Source organism: Monodelphis domestica, chromosome 5 (assembly GCF_027887165.1).
Source record: "Monodelphis domestica isolate mMonDom1 chromosome 5, mMonDom1.pri, whole genome shotgun sequence".
NCBI lineage: Eukaryota > Metazoa > Chordata > Mammalia > Didelphimorphia > Didelphidae > Monodelphis > Monodelphis domestica.
Window position 1 is genome coordinate 217,189,635 of NC_077231.1, and position 22,661 is coordinate 217,212,295.

The 22,661-nt window shown below is 38.4% G+C and overlaps 1 protein-coding gene across 1 annotated transcript; it reads right to left on the minus strand.

The window, feature by feature from the left end:
- Window positions 1-8,305: 8,305 nt before the first annotated feature.
- Window positions 8,306-22,327, minus strand: LOC100009955 (putative DBH-like monooxygenase protein 2). Its single transcript, XM_001362549.4, has 13 exons — window positions 22,040-22,327; window positions 19,032-19,178; window positions 16,032-16,193; window positions 14,973-15,056; window positions 13,932-14,099; window positions 13,651-13,753; window positions 13,287-13,453; window positions 12,381-12,472; window positions 11,972-12,068; window positions 11,747-11,806; window positions 10,448-10,578; window positions 9,143-9,257; window positions 8,306-8,763 (listed from the first exon to the last, which is right to left on the minus strand). Exons 1-13 carry the CDS (start codon window positions 22,325-22,327, stop codon window positions 8,533-8,535), a joined length of 1,845 nt encoding a protein of 614 aa, XP_001362586.1. The 3' UTR covers window positions 8,306-8,532.
- Window positions 22,328-22,661: the final 334 nt, after the last annotated feature.

Sequence of the window (22,661 nt, forward strand, 5' to 3'; positions counted from 1 at the left end):
CTAAACTACGGAATTTAATAATAATAATTGTTATTTTTTATATAGTATATTGTGGTCCATCACAAATTCCATGTGTCCAAAATGGAACTTATATTCTCTCTTCCTTCCTCCTTCCTCCAAATTACCCTATTTTTATTCAAGGGGTTATCATCTGCCTTCCTGTTTATTAGCCTTAGATACATCCTTAATTCTCCCTCTATTCCTCTCTTCTCTCTCCCTCTCTCTCTATCAACAATTTTAGTTTGTTTATTCTTTTTTTATCTCATATGTAATTAATTGCCAACTTTTGTCAATCGTAGCTTTACAACCACTTTTATATACAATTCCTTTTCTCTAACCATATACCTATTACACACAGAGACACAGAGCAATCCCTCATCTCCTACTTGGACTATAGCAGTAGTCTCCAACTTTCTCACTCCACTTCCATTCTCTCCTATCTCCAAGCCAATTTCTTTCTACTTGCCAAGTTCATATCCCTGAAACACATCGCAGATCATGAAATTTCCCTACTCAGAAATCTATGATTCTCTATTATCTCTAGAAGAGAAACAAACTCTGTAGACGCCACAGTCTGGCTCCCACAAACCTTTCTATTCTTACTTCTGTAACTTGGGATTCCAGCCCAATTGGACAAGGCTCTCCACACTGATAGAGAATGATCACTCCATGCTCCATGACTCTTTGAGAACTGTGTTGAGAAGAGCTTGGGAGAGGGGAAATGCTACTTCTTTTGGTTTCTGGCTTCAATAAGGGACACATTAAGGTTTCAGATTTTCTTCAGGTAGAGGTGCTTGGAGGGAGAGAAAGACCCTGGAAAGAAACTGACATGTAGGTACATTTTATGTAACTTACTTCTGGATATTCTCCATTCCAGTTAAATCAGTCTACCAGTTTTCTATACATCTGCATTTTTTACCACCATGCTCAGTCTATGACTCATGTCTGTGATACATTGCTTCTTATCTTCCCTTTTTAAGAATGTCTTTCTTTCAAAGTACAACTTGAATGCCAACTGAGGTCTTTCTTCATAACTCTTGTTAATGCTCTCAGTTTCCTGACTTTACTATACTGTGTATGCTTTGTATTTACTTCTCTGGGTAGATGCTGTGTGCTTCAAGAAGAAAGTAAACTTAAGGTCTATGAGAGTGGTGTTGTGCTTTGGACACAGTATGTACTTAATAAATGTTAATTGAATCAACTTGAAAAGTTCTCCCATCTGTTTTCATTACCTCTGGCCTGTAGCCCCTCACTCTTCCAGCTGGTTCTCTGCCCTAACCTTATTCACTTACTTTGAAAGATGCAGGACAAGATCCAGATGTTTTTCCAGAAGGAGAACTGGACAACATTCACTATTGAGAGAGAACTCAAAGATTTTTGGGTTTTAGTTACCCATTGACAACCTAGTTTGGTGAATGACTTAAATGATATTGGGAATCTCGGGGGGGGGGGGGAGGAGACTTGTGTTTCTAGCCTCATTCTATAAAGTGACTCATCATTGTATATTTACCTAAAGAATTTCATCTACTCAAAAAATTGCATTTTAACCAGAATATACACATACATACTCATATATCTATATTTGTGAATACATACATTATAAATTATACATATATGTAAAATATATATTATAATGCATATTTTCCACAGAATTCATTTATCAATCTTGAAATGAGTTTAAATAGACAAATTTTCTTATTTAAATAATAAACTCTCAATAAACAATCTTTTTTCCAGTTGCACCCAGTGTTTTTGCAGAACTTAACTACATATTCAGACTCAAAAATTTTATGATTAAATGCAGAAAAGCAGAAATATTAAATGGATCATTTTCAGATCATAATGCAATAAGATATATATTTAAGGAGGGACTGTAAAATCATAGAATAAAAATTAATTGGAGACTAAATAGCTTAATCTTAAATAATGAGTAGATTATTAAAGAACCAATAATAGAATCAATAAATAATTGTATTGAAGAAAATTTTAATAATGAGGCAAAATTCCAAAACTTATGTGATATAGCAAAATCAGTAATTTGAGCAAAATTTTTAACTCTAAATGTTTATATCAATAAAATAGAGAAACAACAGATCATTGAATTAGGTATATAATTTTAAAAATTAGAAAAAGAAGAAATTAAAAATCCCCAATTAAATTGAAAATCCTAAAACATAACGATGAGATGAGCAAAATTGAATGTAAGAAAATGTTTGAATTATTAAATAAAAGTAAGAGTTGGTTTAATGAAAAAACCAACAAAATAGATCAACCATTGACTTATATGATATATAGAGAAAGAAAAAAACAAATCATTTCCATCAAAAATGAAAAGGGCGAATATATCACTAAAAAAGATAAAAGCAAAACACTTTTTAGGAGTAATATTGCTAACTAGATGCCAACACATTTAATAGCTTAAATGAAAAACTTAAAAATTTAAGTGAAATGGCAAATTTTGGAAGGAATATGGAAAAATTGGGACACATACATTTTGGTGGAACTGTGACTTGATTCAACCATTTTGAAAAATAATATGGAATTATATTCCGAAGAGTTACAAAACTGTATACTTTTTGACCCAGTAATACCACTATTATGTTTATCTACTAAGGTTACCAACAAGGAAAAAGGAAAAAACAAATATATATATGTTCTAAAATATTTATAGCTGTTCTTTTCATGGTGGCAAAGATCTAGAAACTGAAGAGATGTTCATCAGATGTAAAATGGCTGAACACATTGTGATATATAATTGTGATGGGATACTATTGTGACATAAGAAATGACAAACAAAATGATCACAATTATTAAGCACCTACTATATCCCAGACAGTGTACTAAACACTGAGAATTCAAAGAAAGTAAAAACAAACAAACACAGTTGAATAATGTAAAAGTCAACATGCAAACGATTAGGTGCATACACAATGTGCACAGGATAAAAAGGAGATAATCTTAGAGGAAAGTTACTAAGAAAAAAGGAAGACTGGAAAATCTTCCTATAGAGGGTGAGTTTTTAGCTAAAACTCAAAGGAAGCCAGGAAACAGAGATGAGGAGGGAAAGAATTCTAGGCATGGGAACAGTCCTTGAAAATGAATACACTAAGGGAATAAGAATATGAATAAAAATTAAGAATAGAAAGGAGACCAGAGTCACTGCAATATAGAGTAAGAAAAGTATAAGAAGAATGTGAAAGTAGGAAGGGATCAGAATAGGTGGTAAACAGAGGATTTTATATTTGATTCTAGGAGTCATCTGGAGCCACTGGAGGTAACTGAATAGGGGAGTGACCAAAATCACCTTATTTTAGGAAAATCAGTTAGACAATTGAATGGGAAGGACGGATTGGAGTAGAGAGAAACTTGTGGCAGGGAAGACCAGTTAGAAGGATATTGTAGTACCCCAGACATAAGGTAATAAGGTCCTACACCAGGGTAATAAGATATTAGGTAATAGTGTCATAGGAAAGAAAGAGTCATAAATAAGGGGTAAATAGAATTGACTGATTTTTGAAATATGTTGAATATGAAATATAAGAGAGGTAGAAGTTCAGAATGACTCCTAGGTTCAGAACTTCAGTGTTTGAAATGGTAGTGCCTTCAACAGTTATAAGAAAGTTAGGAAAAGAGGGAGACTTTGTGTGTAGAAAATAAGTTCAGTGTTGGACATGTGCGGTTTTATATATCTATCAAATATTCAGTTCAGATGTCTACTAGGTAATTGGAGCTGCTAGGCTGGAGGTCAGGAATGAGGTTAGGCTGAATAACTAGATATGAAAATCATTGGCATAGAAATGATCATTGAACTGATAGGAACTGAGGGAAAAGAGATGAGGTTGCAGGACAGACTAAGGGAGCCATTTATATTTAGCCAGTGGACTTGGATGAAGATTCAGGAAAGGAGAAAGAGAAGGAAGACAGGAAGGAGGAGAAATTGGGGAGAGTAGTATCCCCCAAATCTAGAGACATAAATATCAAGGGAATGAAGGTGACTGACACTACTGAAGTCCTCAGACAGATCAAAAAGAATGACGATTAAGAAAAGACCACTAGATGTGGTAGTCAAGAGATCATCTTTTACTTTGAAGAGAGCTTCTTTTAGTTGAATGAGAAGGTCAGAAACCAGATGTCAGAGTCAAGAAGTAATAAGGATAGTGAAGGTACTGATTGAAAATGGCTTTCTCAAGGAGTGTAGCCAGGAAAGGAGAGATTTAGGATGTTAACTTACAGGGATGGTCAGATCAAGTGAGGATTTTTTGAGGATTGGGAGACATCAGCATATTTGTAGTCTGTGAGGAATGAATGGACAGGGAGAGATTGAAGATAAGAGAATGAAGAAGAGTGAAGAGGCAATCTGCTTGAGATGTGGAATGCAATCGAGGGCACAGGTCCTTAGCAAGGAATCAATGGTACAGGTCCTTAGCAAGGAGAAGAGCCATTTTTTAAATGTGAGACAAGGTAAAAAAAGATAATCATGGCAGAAGACATCAGAGAGAGATGGAACATGAGGTGGGAAAAAGATACGGATGAATAAATAAATTATTAATAAGTGAATGAATGACATAGCTTGGCTTTAAGTGATTCTACATGATTCAGATTATTTAAGCTACCTGAGTGTTTCCAAAAGCAGCTTCCTGACACCTTGTATAAACTCAGCCTTGGAATCAACAGCACTGGCTTATGAATGTATATGTAGGTATAAATATAGAAGAGGCTATAGAGCCCCCATCATATGAGTCCTTGATTTGTGGAATGAGTTCAGTTTTTTCAATGAAATATGAGACAAAGTTTTTAGTGGAAAGACTGAGTAGATGCATATTTGTGTGTGTGTGTGTGTGTGTGTGTGTGTGTGTGTGTGTGTGTGTGAATGGAGGCAGGGTGAATTAAGAAGCCTTTCTGTCCACTTGATGTAATTACAAGATGTAATTTAACCAAGTAAATGAGACTTAAAAGTATTTCTTTTTCTCTTTACTATCGGTAAACAGAGAAACATATACATGATAATTTATGGGAGGAGAGAGCACTCACATAAGGTAGATTAAGAAAAGGATTCCCATAAGAGGTGGCATATGGACTAGGGCTTGAAAGAAACTCATAGTTTTAGGGCAGAAGTGAGACAAAGTGCATTCCAGGCAAGGTTGAGGGAGTCTTGTTCAAAGCCACAAAGGTGAGTCATAGCAGGCATTAAGTTCAGGGAGAAATGAAGAGATCAGCTTGGTTGTCCTACTTCAACAAGTTCTTTTGAGGATCAAATAAAATGAACATATGTTGGGCTTCAACCAGAACCCCATTGTTCAAGATACACGAGCCATTTTATAGAAGACATGACAGATAATACAAGCTATCAATTTGTAGTACTCAAAGACCTAGATTTGCTTGATTAATAAAAAATTCTGACTTGTCTGTTCTATTCTTAGGCTACCCATGAAATCCTTCTCATCCCCCAAGGCCCTGAAAAATAAAAACAAAACCTCAAATTACTTTGCAACAGATTTAATAAAAACAACCCAGGTTCAAGTTGTAGCTTCATTCCTCACAGCCTTGTGTCATCAAGGAATCCTTCCATTCTTACTTGCCCTGCTTATTGAAGGGCTTATAAAATGTTTGTTGAATGAATTATCATGAATGCTTTTATCCTTTAGCTGTCATTATACCTACAGAAGGTAAGTTTGCCTGGAGGGCAGGTTTGCTGTTTGCTGTAATGTCTTTCTTTTTTTTTAAACTACAGCACACTGCAGATAGAGTATTTAAGAAATTCTTGTTGGATTGGAAGCAGTTAGAATGGCCAGAATGGTTGTGCTTGAAAGATATGAATCACACTTTCTATCTCTTCTGGGTTAATAAAAGATTCAAGGAGTTGAGATGAATGTAAAAATGGGTACCAGTTTAAGAGTTCAAAATAGGAGCAGTAGGTGGTTCAATGAATAAAAATCACGGTAAAGCGATGGAAGGTCCTGGGTTCAAAACTGACATCAGACACTTCCTAGCTGTATGATCCTGGGCAAGTCACTTAACCCAAATTGCCCAGCCTTTACTTCTCTTCTGTCTTGGAACTGATAATTAAGGGTTTATAAAAAAGAGTTCAGAACAAGGAAAGATCATAAAAATTGGGAATCCCAAATGAGAGCTGGGGAGATGATGTTTCTTTCAACTATACTCAACTCCATAAAATTTAGTTCTTTTTAATTTGGGCAACATAAATGCCTCCCCTGTGACTAGTGTTGACATGTTCAAATGACCAGAGGCAAGATCCATCCTATTCATTATGATTCAGTCACCCCTGAAACAGGATATAACTATATATTGATGAACATATTATATCCCCTTATTTCCATGTATCTCCAAGTCACCAACCCAATGCTTCAGAATTTTGTTGCTAAAAGAATGAGGACAGTGATTCAGGATTCCTGTAACCATAACTCTTGCCCAGACATTTGAAGACAATATAAGTAATAACAATACCACAGCTGCTTCTCAGAGGTAACCATTCTTTCTAGAGAAAACTAACAGAGACATACACTAAAGAATCCTGTTGCCATATGAATAAGGGTCTTTGAAATTCAGAGGCACTATCCAGGCATGGCGGTACTGAACAGACTGGTTTGGATTGTTTCAAAGTTAACATCTTAAAACACTTGACTTTAACAATTATTGGCATGAACCTTTGAGGATTCTATGATCTAAGAAGTCTCCATATTGTCCTATGATAAATTACATATAGATATATAGATCTTTCTTTTCTCTTTGTCTCCCAATGGCTCATATGTGGGGCATAATGGACCCAAGATTAAGAATGTCTTTCTTCCTGCCTAGATACCTGTGAATTAGGCAAAGATAACCGATGGCCTGATCTTAAAACATTAGTCTAAATTTGAATCTATGATATCATTATATGATAAGAATGATATGAATCTATGATAAAGTATTAAGGACTTTATAGTGTTGTTCTTTGATCTTGACTTTATATATGAGGATGTTACTATTTTAATTTTTCTGCATTTGTGATTACTCATAGTCTTTGTTAAATTAGATGCCTTCTTAATATCAGGGTGAACCATTCTTAAAATATTAATGTAGCAAGAGTAATGGGAGAGAATTCATCCTAGATCTTTGTGGGCTGTCTGTTCTGGACCCTTGTTAAAGAACATATGAGGCCAGTTGCTGCTGGGACTGTCCCCTTATATGTCATAGTGACTTAGCATTGTGATGAGGATGATTGGCAATTGAGTTGGAAAAAGCCAATCACTAAACAGCTATATAGAAAAAGGAGAAAGACCTTGACGTCCTCTTTCGCCCTTTAAATGGTTTTCTTGGAGACTGAAAAGTGTTACATTGAACCTGGGGGTGGAATATGACAGTGATTTTTTTTTCTCTTCTGATTCTCCCTGATTTAATTATCAATGATCCTTAACACAACTTCCAGTTATGAGGACATACCAGGGGACCTTATAATAATATCTTATTCTCCACATGTCCTATAAAAAGGAATCAGAGTATGAAGCCCACCGGAAGGGACCAGTGCACATGCTCAGGCCCATCATCTCTGTATGAGAACAACAATATCCCAGGATTTTTATTGAAAAATGCTAACAATAAAATTTCTTCCTCTAAGGATTTTTTTTAATCCTTACCTTCTGGCTTATTATCAATTTTGTATTGGTTCAAAGGCAGAAGAGCAGTGAGGGCTAGACAATTGGGATTAAGTGACTTGCGTAGAGTCACACAGCTAGAAATTGTCCATGGTCAGATTTGAACCTAGGACTTCCTCTTTCTAGGTCTGGCTCTTTTCCCACTGAGACACCTAACTCCCATTTTAAGGAATTCTTTAAGAAATAAAGTTATCAACTCAGAGAGCTCTGGGTTTCCTTATAGTGAGTACATAGGCAAGGAGGGTCTATAACTAAATGTTTTATTTTGAGTATCAGACAACTGGACCTCTTTTGGCCCATTTGGCACTTTGACTAATGGGAAGATAGAAATAGGGGCAGGAAAGTTACATTTTGTCCTCAAAGGAATTTCTCTTGAAGAAAATATCTAATCTAATCTAACTTTGCAAATTCTGTGTCTGGCCCATCCCAGAGATACAGCTTCTTCTCTCTCTTCCTTGCTCTCTTCTCCAGGGAAGTGCCATATAGACACAGCCAGACAAAAACAGGTTTCAGAGGAGAGAGGAAGAGGTGTTGAACAATTTTAATCCTTGTCCCCAAATTGCTGTGCTCCCCTTCTATGTCAACAAACATAGCTTCTCCATTTCACTCTCTGATCATAGAATTATTCAAGAAATGTCCAACTCCCAGCCAGTGAATCGCAAGGCTTTATTAGGCATAGCATCATCATTTCGAAACTTTTATTGGTTAAAAGCCAAGCTCAGGTTTTGGGAGGCTTGTTATTCCATGTGAAATTCAGGGGTGCAATGAGGTGAAGGCTTTTTGTGGGGGAAGGATGAAGGAGAAATTGTGTAGGGTCAGTGGGGACAGGATGAAGGTTTGTATGTATATGGCCCTAAGCAAAGGAGTCTCAAGATGGGCCTCAGATTGCACTTTGGAGGGAAATCAGAAGCCAAGAAAAGGTACCCTGTAGGAGTAAGAGAATAGTCAAGGAAAATGCAGAACTACAGCCAGATTGGATTGGAGGAGCAGCTCGGAATCCTGCAGGGGTCTTGTCCTGTGGCTCTACTTTGCCCCCTATGGACTCCAAGCAAGGACCACGGGGAGTAGGGATTATATCTGGAATGTGGCCTGTCTGATTCATCACCATCTCCTGGGGACAAAGAGGATAAATGATCTTGAGAGAGATAGAGGCTTGGAAAATGAGGAGGGGAAGAGCCTTTTCTTCTTGTGCCCATCTTTCCTTTTTACCTAGGAGATCTCAGCCAATCACTGACAGCCTAGCTAAAGATATGCTCCTCATTGAGAGAATTAGTTTCCCTTCCTTCTTCCCTCCACCAAGGTAGGCAGCAAAAAGCATCTTTGCTCCTTATCCTCCCCTTCCTCCCTTTTTTCTCAACTACCTTCCCTTTTTTTCCACCTTTAGCCTCCTATCATCCATTCTTTTTCATCTTACTCTTATTTTTCATTCTCATGGCCTCCTGTTCTACCCCAAGCATCAAGGGAGATAAAAGTCCAACTTGGTCACTTACATCAATGGTCTTTATTACCACCACCTGGTCAGCCTCTTTGCAGGCTTTCTCTGCCTTCTTGATGATTTCTGGGTTCCATTCAATATTATTCATGGCCATCATGCCCTCCATGGAGCTGCAAGAAGAATGTTGATGGAGAGAGGGAGGTGAATAATAAAAAGGGTGATTAGGAAGAATTGGAGAAAACATGAGGTGAAAGGAATAGAAATGGGCATTATTCATAGCCAGCACCAGTGATGAGAAAACCAGATGGCCACCTAGGGTGGAACACAGAGAGAAGCAACCCTGAGAGACAGAAATATCACTTTTAATAGAGGCACACAGTTTTAATGCCATGAAATGATATTATCTTTGACACATAAGTCCACTAATATATTGCTCCACCTATTGGAGCAATAAGTCAAGTCATATGTGTTAACATGAAGATGCTATGCCTAAGCATGGAACAGAGAAATTATTACTTTTGGCTGAGCTCCTGGCATTAATTTAGAGGTAAATGACATTTTAAACAGATGACAAAATAAGAATCCTTTCTTCCTAGCCCTACTCCCTTGCCCCTATTCCCCAAACAACTAATGTTTTGGGCAATAAACAAGATTTTTGGTTTCTAATGATGGGGAATTCCAGTGTGGGGAACTTCTTCCATATCTACAGCAGCATATGACTCAGTGGAGGAGACCTAGGAAATGACCAGAAGCATAGAGAGGTTTAATGATTTGGGTCACATAACTAGTTGGTAAGCATCAGAGATGGCATTTGTAACCAGTTTTCTCGATTCCAAAAGTGTCATTCTATTCACTATAGCCATAATGCTTCTTTTAGAAACTAATATTTATAGAAGTTGTGTGCGCATTCATTTATTGAGATGCAATGAAAAACCAAAGAAAGTTCAATAGGAAGAGGAAGAAGAGATCCAAAAACAGACAGATGCAGGGCTGGATACATAGGGAACTACTTGCATCTTAAGAAAACAAAGACTGATTAAGTCAAAATAATATATGAGAAGAATGTAGATTTATGAATAAATTATAAATAAGTACATATTTGTTATGTTGCTAATATACGAATTTGGGTTCCTACAGCCAATTATTCTCATCTGTTTTGTTGAGTAGCTCTTGCTAATAGACACATAAATGAAATCCTAGTCTAGTGATGAAATTGCCAGATACTGGTAAGAAGAGAGGGAGGAAGGAAGGGAAGCTAGGAGAATAGGGGAAGCTCCAAAAGGAGTTCTTTAGATATTTAACTCTTGGGGTGCTTCTTCTCCTCTTTTTCCTCTTGATCTTCTTTTCTAGGCATACTTACTCAGTTGCTTCTTCTCCAAGTTCATGAGCCACATGAATGATGTCTGGGTACCCCATGCAACTGGAGATGTTGTTTCGGGGATAGTAGAAGAGAAAGATGAGGCACATCTCATTAATGGTGCTTGGGCCACCCTGGAATAGGAGTGAGAAAGACAGAAATAGAAAGGACAGAGGCAGGCAGAGAAAGAAACATACAAAGCAGAGCTCTGATAAGATTTCAGTTTCTCTTGTTTCTTTTCTTTTCCCTTATTATTTCAACTCTAAATGTTATGGCAATGAACACTTCTTAGTATATAGTGGCTGTGACTTTCAGGAGCCATAATAATTGGACCAGTGGCCTGGCAAATCCAAGAATCACTGCTCCCAACCTCTGACACTAGGTACATTAAGGAGAAGATCCTTAAGGGAAAGGACACATGATGTAGGGGGCAGGATAATAGGGTTATTGGATTATGTAAAGTCTTCCAAGATCTTTGAGTGCAATCCCCTCATTTTGCTGATAATCTCAATTTAGACAGGGATAACTGAAGCAGTCAGAAAGTGGGGTGAAGGACTACTTATATTTAGTCCTATATATGGATATATTTGGATATACTATATATGAATATGGATATAGGACTGAATATGAGTATATATATAGACTTATATAAGTATATTTAAATCCATATATAACACATAATATATACATATATATGTGTATATGTACACACACACACACATATATATATTTATAGTTACAAGGGCAAGGTGACAAAGACTTTGTCCTATAGCACTGAAATTTAGAAGAGTTTTCTAAATGGAAACAACTAGACTTAGGATTTTTAGCAAGAATATCTAATTAAATTAGGAAGATACTAAAATCTAGAATTGTAGAGCTAGAAGAGACTATAGAGATTTTCTGGTCCAAACCCCACATTTAATAAATGAAGAAGCTAAGGGCAAAATAGGGTTAAATGACTTGCTCAAAGTCACACAAGTAGTATGTGGAAGACCCCAAATCCAAACTTGAGTCCTCTTACTCCCAGGATCCTTCCAATTGTGTTCTAGTATTTATAGTGGCTGTATTAGAGGTGAACTCTTCCCCTACTAAGTGCTGGCATCTCTAATAGTAGTCTTAAGGTATTCTAGGGTTTCAGCATCAACACTACTATCTTTCCACCCATGGGCAATATCCTAAGATTTCCCTTCCCCTTTGTCTCTTCAAGATTCCTCCCCCCATAGCAATTTGTCTAACTATCATGGTTAGTGATGCTCACCCTAGGTGCTCAGATTTCTAGTTACTGCTCTGGGAGGCACTTACAAAGGTGAGTGTGGTACGATCAAGGGTCTGGTAGTGACACTCCACCAACAATTCATCTCCCTGCTCAAAGTGAAATAAGATGGAAGAAAGTCAGACATGCAAAAAAAAAAAAACTATAAGAAATCCAAGAAAAGTCTTAGGGCTTGTTTAGTTTAGAATCATATATAACCTTAATTATACTTCTAGCATTTGACCCCCTCCCTTTCCCGCCCCCAAGGCTCCAACCATCTTGATTGTCACACGCTTATCCAAGTCTCTAGTCTCTTGTAGGTTGAAGTCATAGGCATCATCCTTGCAGATGGTCTTGATCTGCTTTCCATTCCTATTGGATGGGAATGTGGGGAAGGAAAGGAATGAGATAAAGAGATGAGAACAACACAAACAAGAAAGTAAGGCAAGGGAATATACTGTGGAATTCAAGGAACAGTTCCTGCTCATAAACCAAATAGTCAATAGGATCCTGATTCCAATTCAAAGCCTTCCCTGTATATTAATCCCCAATATTCAGCCCTCACCCCATCTAACTACTATAGAGGCCAGCCTCTGCCTATTCCCATCCTCACAAATACTCTACAGAATAGCATTAGAGTACTTCCAGAAACCCCATGTTGCAGAAGCAAACTTTTATCCTTACCTGTATTGCACGGCTTGCAAAGACCGCCCTGCTAGGTGAGTGTGCAGAAGATAACCATAAACTTGGATGTCAGGCACAGGAGTCCCATTCATCTGTGATAGGGAGAAAGAAGGACATCTGATCCCCTAACCCCAAAGGGGCTTCAATCTGGATCAGATACTAACTTCCTGTGTATAATTATCAGTTAAGTCACCTTATCTCTCTCATCTTCAATTTCTCCATTTAAAATATGAAAGGATTGGACTGAATGATGACTCTGCTAACTGTAAAATTCTATAGCAATAGAGAACGGAATCTATGATTTCTTTACTATAAAGATTTCCTGGATGAGGAAATCACACAATTTAGATTCTTAGAGAATTGCCTAGAGTAGTAAGAGGTTAATTGATTTACCCAGTATCACACAACTAGGATGTGGCAGAAGCAGATCTTTCCTGGCTCTGAGGTCAGTCATCTATCAATTTTGCTATGCTATCTCTCCATCAAATTTATATAGTTCAATATTAATAACTCACATTTCCATAGAACTTAAAATCACTTACACATAACAAGTTAATATTTTTAGGAAACTTATTTTATAGTGAAGAAACCGAGGTCAGTTGGTAAAGTGATTTATCTTTGGTCAATGTGGCTTTTACCCATTTATCTTTGATTTCCCACTGATGCTCTCCCCTTCCTAGATTCTCCATTCTTAATGCCTCTCTGCTTTTAATTTGGCTGCATTTACCTTTTGTTTATTGTCATCTTGTACTCCATACACTGCCTTTCCATAATGAAAATCCTATTAAAAGGTTTTGGGCTAAAGATGATAAATGGTAGGATTTGGGGAGGGAATATTTAGAATTTGGAGGATAGCTCTGGAGTTTCAGGGAAAGGAGAGGTAGTGTGAGAGGTTCTTAGACTCACCTCTTCAAACTTCTCGGTTTCACAGAGCCCATAGGACATAAAAGATTCTGCTCCTGGTGGTATGAAGTGGATGGGGAAGGTAAAGAATCCAAGCTGAAGGACTCCCATGTCATATTTGCGCAGGATAGGGGTGAAATAAACTCGAATCCCAGAAGAGTCATACACACCTGGCCAAAGGGAAGCATACTATAATGGAAAGTGGGGAACAAGTTGCCAAATGGACAGAGAAGGGTTTAATTATAGTTATGGGAAAGTAAGGAGAGACATAAGGTTTTGAGAAGAGCTAAATGTCTCAGATGGGAGTCCTCACTCCCATACACTATCAGTCATACTTTCCCCATCCATCCTATCCCTACCCTCTTACCAGGAAGATTGTGGAAATTACTGTAGTGAACCTCTAGTCGGATCCACTGGGGATCCAAGGGAGTTCCAATGGAAATGCCCACATCATCTGGAAACTGGTAACTCTGGAATAAGAAAGGATAGGTATAATGGTGAGAAATAAATGGAGACATTGAGGGCTTTGATTCTCCCCTAACCCTCTAAATACCCTACTTCCCCATCATTCTCCAATTTCTCCAATCCACCCAGCCTCCCAGATATTGTATCTAAAAGCCAATTATGCCCTAACCATCCTGGACTTACAGTGCCCCCGACAGCCCAGCCCACGATCACTTGGGAGCAGAGGGAGAAGGCAGGGTCAGCACCATAGCAGTCACTAATGCCTGTTGGGAGGGAACTGGCATTTCCACAGGCATAAACCAGGATGTGATGTACCATTGTCTCATTGTGGTAGATCAGCTTCGGCTCAAACTTGGGGTAAAGGATTGGGAGGAAGATGAGGGGAACTGTTACTTCCATCCCCGCCTTAGACTTCTTTTCCCTCTCCCTGAAGCAAGAATCTGGTCAAGACTTAATTTATTCCTTATTGCCCATCATTTCAAATTTCACATCTCTCTCTCTCTCTCTCTCTCTCTCTCTCTCTCTCTCTCTCTCTCTCTCTCTCTCTCTCTCTCTCTCTCTCTTTTGGGGTGGGGCTTTTATACCAGAATTGGCAACTTTCTTATTTACTACCATGTTTTATTTTGCATAATAACTGTCTATGGGCCTTACCTCCTGAACTACTCAACTGTAAACCCTTTGAGGGCAGGGATCCGGTCTTATTTATCTCTTAGATGGCTCTATGCCTTCTGCAATGGATGAAGTTCTGGGATTAGGTCATATTAAAATTGGTCCTGCTCTCCATTCTTTGGCAGTGATTAATAATAATATATAGTCTAACTAACCATTCTCACTTATTCAATCTCCATTTTTTAAAATGTGCCTATCAAATAATTCTTGTATCTAGGTCCCTGAGCTCACTCTATATCCTTAATCTATGCCTATTCCCTTACTTTTTCTTATTCCCAGAACTAGTACCTCCATTCTCCTTCATCCCATGACTTTTGCTTCACCCTCACCTTCCTACATACTACTAATTACTTAAGAACATTAGAATTACTTACTAGGTTGGATCTATCTACCCAGCTCAATATATGACTATCCCTCTCAGCCATTACCAGCCCCAGCCCTTTCACAATCTCCTCCTTATGGTGTGATCACTCCTTTTTAAGGTCCTTCTTTCTCTATGTGTCCTTTTCTTATGATTCCTTTCTTCTACCCTCACCCTTTATATTTCTGTTTCACCTTATAGATGTGATGCTTCTCCTTGACGATGGGCAGAGGAAGAAAGGTACAGGCATAAGTTGTATCATCTTCAGGAATCAGAAACTGGGTTGGAGATATACAAAGAAATTTAGCTAAGGTGGAGAAATATATTGGATATCTGGGAAATGAAGTGAGGGATTAAAGAAAGGGTGAAAAACAAGGGATCAGGTTTTCTCTGTTAATATCATAGATGAGTCCAGGATTTTGAGTCTAAAAGTCTATATTTAAATAATATTTATGCATTAAATAGTGCTTAGAAAAGCCACTTAATCATCTTCTTGGGATCTGTCACCTCATCTATACAATGAAGGCATTTAAATGGATCTTTCTAAGGTCTCTTCTAGCTGTACATCCTATGGTCATAGATCTTATGATCCTCTTCAGGTGATTAGAGAAATGCAGGGACTGAGGTCATAACCAGTGGGCCACGCCAAGCCTGAATTATAACTAAGATTTCCAACCTTTGGTCAACTCCTAGGAATTAAATGTGTGCCATATATAGTATGTGCCATAGGATCTCTAGGGGAGGTTGTATAGTGAGAGAGACTTGACTGGTTTGAAGTTTGGCATCTTCTTGGGAAAGATTCTATTGAATGAAGAAACCAAAAGCTAATTAACGGTTGTGTAAAATATTACAACTGGATATTTGAGGATGTATGCTTGTATGATAAAGGGAAACTTATTTAGTGTTTATGAGTTCTCTAATTCATTAACCAAAAATAATTATTTTCATTTTATACTGATTTCTTTAATACACTAATGACTATGTGCCCTAGATTGGATCCCTAGAAATTTAGGGAGTTTTTAGGCTCTCTCCCACTTTCACTGTTCTCTAGGCCCTGCTTCCTTTCTATTTACCCATTTCCTATTTCTAGTCTTGAATAGTTTTTTCTTATGCTCTCCCTTTCCCCATGCCTATATGTGCCAGCTCCTTTTTGGGTCCGGGGTGGTGTGAGGAAACTTGGAAAGATTAGGGGTGAGCAATTGGTAGATAGGTAGAGGTCCAGGCACAGGTACTTAATTAAAAGTGTCACTCACATCAGTGATCTCCAAGTCATGGATATAAGAGATTTTGGGGGCATCAAGATCATCAGGATGGACAATCTGCAGCAGGAAGATTGATTTGACAAAGGTTCGCTTCCTATCCAGCTTCACTGTGTCATCCAACCCATAAGCACCCAGGACCCGAATTGTGTCACTCTGGCAAAGGGAAGTGAAAAACAGGAGAGGAATAAGAAGGGCATCTCCTCAATAGCAATCATCATACACTTCATAAACACCATAGCTATGCACATTTAACTCATCCAAGAGTTGTGGGGGATGGATTGCTCAGTGTAGTGTGCTCAGTATGCACGTTGATAGACATGTATCCTGAGATTGACATTCTGAACCTCCATCAATGACTTGGTGGCTGTTTAGAAAAGCCACCCAATAGGAAAGGAAGCTATACATATGAAGTTGGGTCCTCAACATGTCCCTGATCTCCAATTTTCCTCCTTGGTTTTCCAGGGAGACAAGTTCCCTTTGGTTAAGATTGTGTCTTCTCTTTTGATCCGTTGAGATCTTATCTGGCTTGAAGCTGAAGAATTCATTCACATTTGATCTTCTCAAGTTTATTTTAACTTAGATCACTTTCCTGATTTTTATTTGCTATTTTTCTTGGATAAAATGGCTTACTAGCTCTTCTCAATGATGGTACACTGTGCAAGTAATGTTTGGTGGGAAGCTGTTTGGTTCACTTAAGCCTGGGCTACTCCTAATTCCCTTGAGAGTGTTCATTAGTGCCTATTTTGTCCTGAATTTTGTATCTCTAGACAAGACATATTTCGGGTGTGTCAAATAGCTGGGTAATGATGGTAATTGTGGCCCAAGATTACTAGTTTTGGAACCTGGAACCTGGGTCCTAGAGCATCTTAGTCCCTCAGAGAACTTTTCATTGCATTCTAATGGAAGCAAGCTGGAGGCCTCAGGTTCAGTCCAAACAAAGTAGGTTGTTATAATTAGGGAAATATAATAATGTAATTATGTCTATTTTAAGAAAGCAGTATGGTCTTCTCAGGTCATCAGTTTCAAGAACCATGGCTGCATTCTATTTACAAAATGCAGTGACATCTATGTTAAGAACACTATGATCATCAGTGGTAACAATTCATACATCAACTATTGTAGCAGATATGCCTATCAACTTCCTTGTAAAATAACACTTTTTCTTATGACTTCTGCTTATGACTTATTAATTTCCACATACTCAGGATCCTATAACATTGGCCTCTTTGCTGTTCCTTGAACAAGGTATTCCATGTCTCTATTCCAACCATTTTTCACTGGCTGTCTCTCATGCCTGGAATTATCTCTCTCCTCACTTCTGCTTCCTGGCATCTCAAGTTTCTTTACCTTTTTCCTTTTTCCAAAAAAAACCCCTTTATATTCTGTCTTAGAATTAATACTATTTCAAAGCAGAAGAGCAAAAAGAACTAGGAAACTGGATTTAAGTTATTTGCCCAGGGTCACACAGGTCAGATTTGAAACCAGAATCTCCCATCTTTATGCACTGAGCTACCTAGTGTCCTTCTGATTCCTTTCAATGTCTAGCTAAAATTCTACCTTCTGCAAGATGACTTTTCTGATCCCCTTAAATGCTAGAGCTTCTCCTCTAAGATGAATTCCATTTAAATCTTGTTTGTACATAGCAGTTTGCATGTTGTCTACCCCATCAGACTGTGAGCTCCTTAAGAACAGGGAATGTTTTTCACTTTTCTTTCATCTCCAGCACTTGTCATAGTGCTTGGCATTTAGCTGTTGTTGTTTGTCCATTTTTGAAGAAGATCAATGACCTCATGTGGTGATGTCTTGACTTGCTCATAAACTGGAGAGTAGGACAGGTGTAAACCCCACTGTGTCTTGAAGAATTATCAAAGTCCAGTTGCAAGACAAAAGTAAGGGCTACTGGTGATGACCTGGAATGCAGTGGATGACCTTGGCATCTTCAATGTCTGACCTAATTCTAAATGCTGCACAGCACCTGTTTCAGGTACTTTCATGGCAGTCAGAAAATCATTCTCATCTGCCCATTCTGCCAGTGAACATCTTCATGTAGTTGGGGTAGACATTTTCCTAACTCACTGTTAGTTATCCAAAATATGGATTAATCCACATGCTGAGGTGGTTTTACTGGGGTATGGGTGAGAGATGGACACCACAGGTAGGTGAGCAGCTCTGAAAAAGGCTCCCTCACACCAGAGGTTCTAGTCCTCCTGGATTACCCCATACACCCCACTTTGTAGGCACTTGATAAATGCATGTCTTGACTTGAAGAGCCATAGACGACTGGAGACTAGAGAAAAGAGTATGCAGTCTTAATGGTGTTGCTCGGGTCAGTGTGCTCTCTTCCTGTTAGATTGCTGGTGGAAAAGACTCACCTTTTGATGTCTTCTTAGCAAAGACAGTCCTATCTCAGATAATATCTTGATGCTGCATCTATACATTTAGATAACCCACGGGGACATATATCTTGCACATATGTGTAATCACAAGGCAGTCTTCAGAGTCTATGCCTATTCAGCACAAGTCCTTCTCAGGAGGGAGAGTTCAGCAGGGAATAATAATAAGAAAATAGATTTTGGAGTTGAAAGGAACCTTAGAGGCCATATAATGTAACCCTTTTATTTTACAGATGAGAAAACTGAGGCTCATGAGTATAAGGACTTGTTCCAGGTCACACAGGTGCAAAGTAACAGCTGGGATTTGAACCATGGTCCTCACACTCCAAAATCTATTACTTTTTCCATTGTACTATGCTGCCTTCCATACATAAAGAACCTTGTAGATGGGCTCAAGAGAAAGGATGACTGAAGGGTTTGTTTAGGGTAGGGACAAGAGAAAGAACATGAGAGACTGAGAATGCCCTGGATTTTGACCTGATTTAAGGGTGATTCTAGATCCCTGAGGGTTAGGATACTTTAGAAGAAATATTTCAGAGTTCATATTTGAGAAAAGTGGTCCCCACCCACCAATACCCCCATCCTCCTCTGTTATTACTGTGATGTCTCCATCATGGGAATCACAGGAGCGGAAGGGCCGGGAGAAGCGCATGGTGGTATAGACAGCATCTTCTTTCAGCAATTGAAGCTCTGCATCTTGGCTGCCATCCTCGTGCAGAGTTTCATCATCTACCAAATGCTGGTCCTATCATTTTGGGGAAAAACAGTAGAAATGTGCTATTGACAAAGGGATTATGCCTCTGAATCAGAAGAGGAACCCCACAGGCAGAGAGGGGCTATATTTCTTTATTCTTTCTTTTTTTTTAAAGGGGTTTTATTATAACATATATAATATGTTGTTTAGTCATCTCAGTTGTGTACAGCCCTTTGTGTTCACATTTGAGATTTTATTGGCAGAGATACTAGAGTGGTTTACCATTTTTTCTCTAAATCATTTTATAGATGAGGAAACCAAGGCAAATAGCATTGTGACTTGCCCAGGGCCATACAGTTAGTAAGTATCTGAGGCTGTATTTGAATTCAGGAAGATGAATCTTCCTTTTACCAGGTCCAGTACTCTGTTCACTTCGACATATAGCTGTCCTATGTCTCTTTCGTAATAGTTAGCATCTCCTGGGCTAAGGTTCCATACAAGGCTCCATATCCTATTATATTCACACTTCCCAATAAGTATATGCATGCACATACACATATCAGGGTTACATAATATTTGGGCACAAGGGCTGAAAATTAAATTTCAGGTCATCTAATTTAACTCCTTCATATTATATTAAGAGGATGAGATGAGGAAACTGAGGTCTGACTTCATAGTCGCTTCTTTCCATCTGCATCCTGCTGCTTGATTATTCCTCTTCATTGATTATTTCTTTTCTTTTTCTCTTTTTTAACCTTTTACCTTCTGTCTTAGAATCAATACCATGTATTGGCTCCAAGGCAGAACAATGGTAAGTTCTAGGCAATAGGGTATTAAATAACTTGCTCAGGGTCATACAGCTATGAAGTCAGATTTGTCAATGATTATTCCTAACACCATACTCTCAAGTGTTACTGTTAAACTGATTTTTTATTAGATGACTTTTTATTTGTATCAGAATTTGTTTTTATCTTAAAACTAGATTATAAGCCACTTGAGGGCAAAGATTGTGCCTAATACAGATAAGTATTTGTATTCTTTGTTTAGTCTTGCAGTCAAAGAAAGTAGCCAAAGACCCACAGAATTATTGATCATTAGATAATTAATTTGGAATAGCTGGGTATAACATTCATTGTATCATAAGACTTTAAAGGTCATCGACTCCAACACTCTCATTTTGTAGATGAGCTAACTGAGGTCCAGAAGGATTTAGATGATTTGCTCCAGACCACTCAGAAAATAAATAATTGATCTGGAAAGATTTTAATATTTGAATCCAACAGCCCTCATTTTATTGATGAGAAAGCTGAACCCTACATTGATGAAGTGACACCTGGTTTTCTTTTTCTAAGGCTATGCAAAAGACACTCCCTTTATAAGACCATTTATAACATATCTTGGTTCCTGGAATTATGGCTCTTCTAATTATAGCTAGATGGCACAGTGGATAGAGTACTGGGTCTGACATTAGGAAGACATAGTCCTGAGTTCAAATCTGACCTCAGACACTTATTAACTGTGTGACCCTGGGCAAATCACTTAACCTGGTTTGTAAAATGAGCTAGAGAAGGAAATGGTAAACCACTCCAGTTTCTTTGCCAAGAAAACCCCAAATAGGGTCACAAAGTGTTGGAAATGACTGAAACAACTGAAAATAACAATAACAACTTAGAACTAATGGAGTCTTACAAATGGTGAGAATTCTATCTGTATTTGTTGTGTAATTACCTGATATATCTACGTCTATATCCTCTCTACTCCTTGAGGTAAGGGGTAATGATGTCCCAGTGTTCTTTCTTCTTCACAAAAATCAGAAAATATTTAGAATATCAGTGAAATGTGAACTAAAGGTTCTTATTTTATGGTTTGGAGCAAGATGGAACCAATGGGACATCATATATACCAATCTCATGATTTTACACAGGAATAAATTAGGACTTATAGAGGTAAGTTGGCTTGCCCAGGGGTTAAGTAGGTAGTGCATGATACAGATGGAATTTGTACATAGATTGTGTGACTGTAATAAATGTTCTTTCTACTGTATCCCTCTGAGTCCTCAAGAGGACAAGGATCATAGAATATTAGAGTAAGAAGAACCAAAAAAGATTTTCAAGTTCATTTTCCAGAGGAGGAAATGGAAACATAATGGGATTGAATGGTTCATCTTCTGTCTCCTGATTGACAGTGTAATGCATTTCCCAGTATGTTGTGTTTGGCTATAAATAGAAAGATAGATTTGAATGTAGTTGACTAAATGTACTGCCACTTAATGGCTTCAGGTTCCCACTGTAGTAAAAGGCCACTTTAACTGAATTTCAGTTTGTTTTTTTAACCCTTACCTTCCAATTTGGAGTCAATACTGTGTATTGGCTCCAAGGCAGAAGAGTGGTAAGGGCTAGGCAATGGGGGTCAAGTGACTTGCCCAGGGTCACACAGCTAGGAAGTGTCTGAGGTCAGATTTGAACCTAGGACCTCTCATCTCTAGGACTGACTCTCAATTCACTGTGCTACCCAGATGCCCCCTTTTCAGTTTTCTTGAGCCAAATAAAGAGGATTTTTACTAAGTGAAGAATGAAATGTCTTCCATCTTTAATGTTCTATGATCCTCTTTATATGTCTTTTGATGTACACAAGGATATGCTAGGGTAGGACCAGTTGTAAAAACTGGTGCTGGAAGCTAGGAATCCTTGATGAGGTATATGCTCAGGATAAAGGACATAAGGTAAAACCTAGATATGGCATTTGGCACATAGTAGGTACTTAGATGTTTGTTGCCTTATTGAATGACTACTTTGCCATTTCCCAATGGGGATATAGCACTGGCAGCCTGATATTCTTGGGATGTGCTTGGTCCCCTCCCCAATAATTCACTCCCATCCCAAGTGGAGAAGAGAAATTATACCTAGACTCACCGAGAAGTAGACAGTCCCATCAGGCAGGACACCTCCAACCACTAGATCGGCCCCCACATTGGTGTAGCGATTAGTGATACCAAGACCCACCCAGCCAGTTGTCCGGACCTGCAGATCAAAGGTGATAATCTCAGTTTCAAGATCAAAGTCCCAGCGTAGATACATGACATTGGATGGGTCAAGGAATCTTGAGTAACGAAGGGGAGATGTGGGGCCATGGTGGATTCCTGTGGCAGGAGCAGCCAAGGGCAAGAGGAGGAGTAGCCTGGGAAGGAGGACACAAGTCATGTCTCTTGGGCCCTGTAGCATCTGTCTTGTAGAAAGGCAGCCCCTGCCTGAGGATGTCTGGTTTATATGTGTCTAAAGAAACTTAGGCACTTTGCCACAGGGGAGGAACAGGATATAGTCCTGGGATCTGATTACCCTGTGGGCACAGAAAGGTGCCACTTACATAATCCTGAGGTGAAGAAGTACCCAGATGGGGGTCTGGATTCTTGAAGAGGGGGTTGGCAAGAAGTCATGGGGGAAGTGTTGGTAAAATATTCACGAAATACATTTTTTTTTTTAAGATTTCTAGGTCCCTCCTTATGCCACCCTATTCGGAACCCAGCATCCAAATCTG

Coding starts and splice junctions, on each gene's coding strand:
- LOC100009955 (XM_001362549.4), bottom strand. CDS start 22,327: ATGACTTGTGTCCTCCTTCCCAGGCTACTCCTCCTCTTGCCCTTGGCT. Junction 15,057..16,031: donor ATGACTTGGAGATCACTGAT/GTGAGTGACACT, acceptor TCTCCAACCCAG/TTTCTGATTCCTGAAGATGA. Junction 13,454..13,650: donor TAATTTCCACAATCTTCCTG/GTAAGAGGGTAG, acceptor CCCTTTGGCCAG/GTGTGTATGACTCTTCTGGG.